The sequence below is a fragment of the Sprattus sprattus genome (genome assembly GCF_963457725.1).
Source record: "Sprattus sprattus genome assembly, contig: scaffold_160, whole genome shotgun sequence".
Taxonomy (NCBI): Eukaryota; Metazoa; Chordata; class Actinopteri; order Clupeiformes; family Clupeidae; genus Sprattus; species Sprattus sprattus.
The window spans coordinates 31-2,500 of record NW_027666736.1 but is presented as its reverse complement, the minus strand read 5'-3'; the positions used below and the strand labels follow the sequence as shown (position 1 = coordinate 2,500).

Sequence of the window (2,470 nt, the reverse complement as noted above, 5' to 3'; positions counted from 1 at the left end):
GATGAACGCGTCCAGCCTCTCAGGGATGATGGTGCTGCAGAGGGCAAGGGAAACAGGGTCATGGTTCAGTCTTAAACACTTAGCTAACCTGTACTATGTATGCACTGTGTATGCTCTATGAATGCACTATGAATGCTCTATGAATGCACTATGAATGCTCTATGAATGCTCAGTGAATGCTCTATGAATGATCTATGAATGCACTATGAATGCTCTATGAATGCTCTATGAATGCTCTATGAATGCACTGTGAATGCTCTATGAATGCACTATGAATACACTATGAATGCTCTATGAATGCTCTATGAATGCTCTATGAATGCTCTATGAATGCTCTATGTATGCATGAATGCACTAAGATGAATGCACTAAGAATAAACTATGAATGCTCTATGAATGCTCTATGAATGCTCTATGAATGCACTATGAATGCTCTATGAATGCTCTATGAATGCTCTATGAATGCACTGTGAATGCTCTATGAATGCACTATGAATACACTATGAATGCTCTATGAATGAACTATGAATGCACTATGAATGCTCTATGAATGCTCGATGAATGCTTTATGAATGCACTATGAATGCTCTATGAATGCTCTATGAATGCTCTATGAATGCTTTAAGAATGTACTAAGAATAAACTATGAATGCACTATGAGTGTCCCTGTATTTGAATTGTGGAGCACAGGAAGAGTGGCTAATGAGGATGCAAACAAACACCATTTAGTGCCATTATGAGACTGAAGAGGTAGCCCATCAACCCACAGTGCCCAAAGGCGGACAGACGAATAGTCCCATCTGAGTCTTAAACCTCTGGCTAGTAAGTATGCATTGTGTAAGCACTGTCTCTCCTCTAGTAAGTATGCATTGTGTAAGCCTTGTTTCTCCTCGAGTAAGTATGCATTGTGTGGGTGTGGTTGTGTGTGTGTGTGTGTGTGTGTATGTATGTGTGTGTGTGTGTGTGTGTGTGTGTGTGTGTGTGTGTGTGTGTGTGTGTGTGTGTGTGTGTGTGTGTGTGTGTGTGTGTGTGTGTGTGTGTGTGTGTGTGCGAGAGTGTCCAAAGGCAGAGGGCGCTCACTTGGTGGTCTCCACGGGTTTGGGGTCAAAGTTGCCCTCAGCGTCGACGGACGCCTTCTTCTCTGTCTGGGAAGAGTACGTGGCGTCCACGTAGTCTGGTGGGATGGCGCCGGCGATGGCACAGATGCACGGCATGGCAATCTTAAACAGCTCAGCCTCAAACTTCTACAGACATGGAGGCCAAAAAAAGAGTGAGTGTGCTTGTGTACGTGTGTGTGTGTGTGTGTATTTGTGTGTGTGTGTGTGTGTGTGTGGCATGGCGATCTTAAACAGCTCAGCCTCAAACTTCTACAGAGAGACGGAGAGGAACACTTCTGCTGTTCAGTAGAGGCAGACGCAGGAGCTGGACTCATGCAGGAGCTGGACTCATTCATTCATTCATTCATTCATTCTAAATCTACTATTGTTTCCTACCGCTGCCTTCATAGAGCACTGGATGTTATATTAAATACATTATAATTTCATTTTAAAAACAAATATGTGTACAGAGACAGTCAGACAGACATCAATACATCAGACAGACATCAATACATTAGACTTTCTAGATTACAACTTCTTAACCTCTTATAGCTGTACCAACTCATTTTCACATTCTTGTAAATCACTGAAATAGGGTGTGGGGGTGGAGTGAGAAATACTGTGTGTGTGTGTGTGTGTGTGTGTGTGTGTGTGTGTGTGTGTGTGTGTGTGTGTGTGTGTGTGTGTGTGTGCGTGCGTGTGTAAATCACTGAAATAGGATGTGGGGGTCGGAGTGAGACATACTGTATGTGTGTGTGTGTGTGTGTGTGTATGTGTGTGTGTGCGTGCGTGTGCAAATCACTGAAATAGGGTGTGGGGGTGGAGTGAGACATACTTTATGGGCGAGCGACTCGAAGATGCCCCAGAAGAGTTTTCGGGTGAGGTGAAGCTCCTCCTCTGACGCCAGACCATAGTTGCCCCAGCCATTGGGCAAACAGTAGTACTTCCAGCAACGCTCATAGTGATTGGTCAGCAGCTGTAACCAAGGCAACAGGCAATGTTATGAGGTTATGAAGGTCTTGCACGCCACTAACTCTACAGAGGTTTGATGTCAGCAGCTCTACCTTGAGGGGCATCTTGGCATACTCGTTGAGGATGGGCACGTCAAACACCAGCCTTCTGAGCAGATGCTGCAACATGGACGGGCGCAGGTACCTTAGGGCATGGAACAACACTGGTTACTATGGTAACAACGCATTAGGGGAAGGCACAACATAAGTTACTATGGTAACAAGGTATTAGGGCATGAAACATCCTGTGGTACTATGGTAGCTAGGCATTATGGTACAGATGAGTGTACAGTACATGACTGTGACTGATAAGCATTCAGTAAACCATTCCCTCTCAGGAAGAAGAGTGGTAGTTTTAATAAA

General features: G+C 44.5%; 1 protein-coding gene across 1 annotated transcript in view; it reads right to left on the bottom strand.

The window, feature by feature from the left end:
- The window catches only part of LOC308382649 (ryanodine receptor 1-like), a gene marked incomplete at both ends in the record, with an annotated part of 14,012 nt that extends 11,760 nt beyond the window's left edge, over positions 1-2,252 (bottom strand). Inside the window, 4 exons of the mRNA XM_080861039.1 lie at positions 1-34; positions 1,081-1,244; positions 1,933-2,073; positions 2,162-2,252. The exon at positions 1-34 is cut by the window's left edge and continues 45 nt beyond it. Of these exons, the coding sequence (XP_080717165.1) occupies positions 1-34; positions 1,081-1,244; positions 1,933-2,073; positions 2,162-2,252 (430 nt within the window). The remainder of the gene's footprint in view (positions 35-1,080; positions 1,245-1,932; positions 2,074-2,161) is intronic.
- Positions 2,253-2,470: the final 218 nt, after the last annotated feature.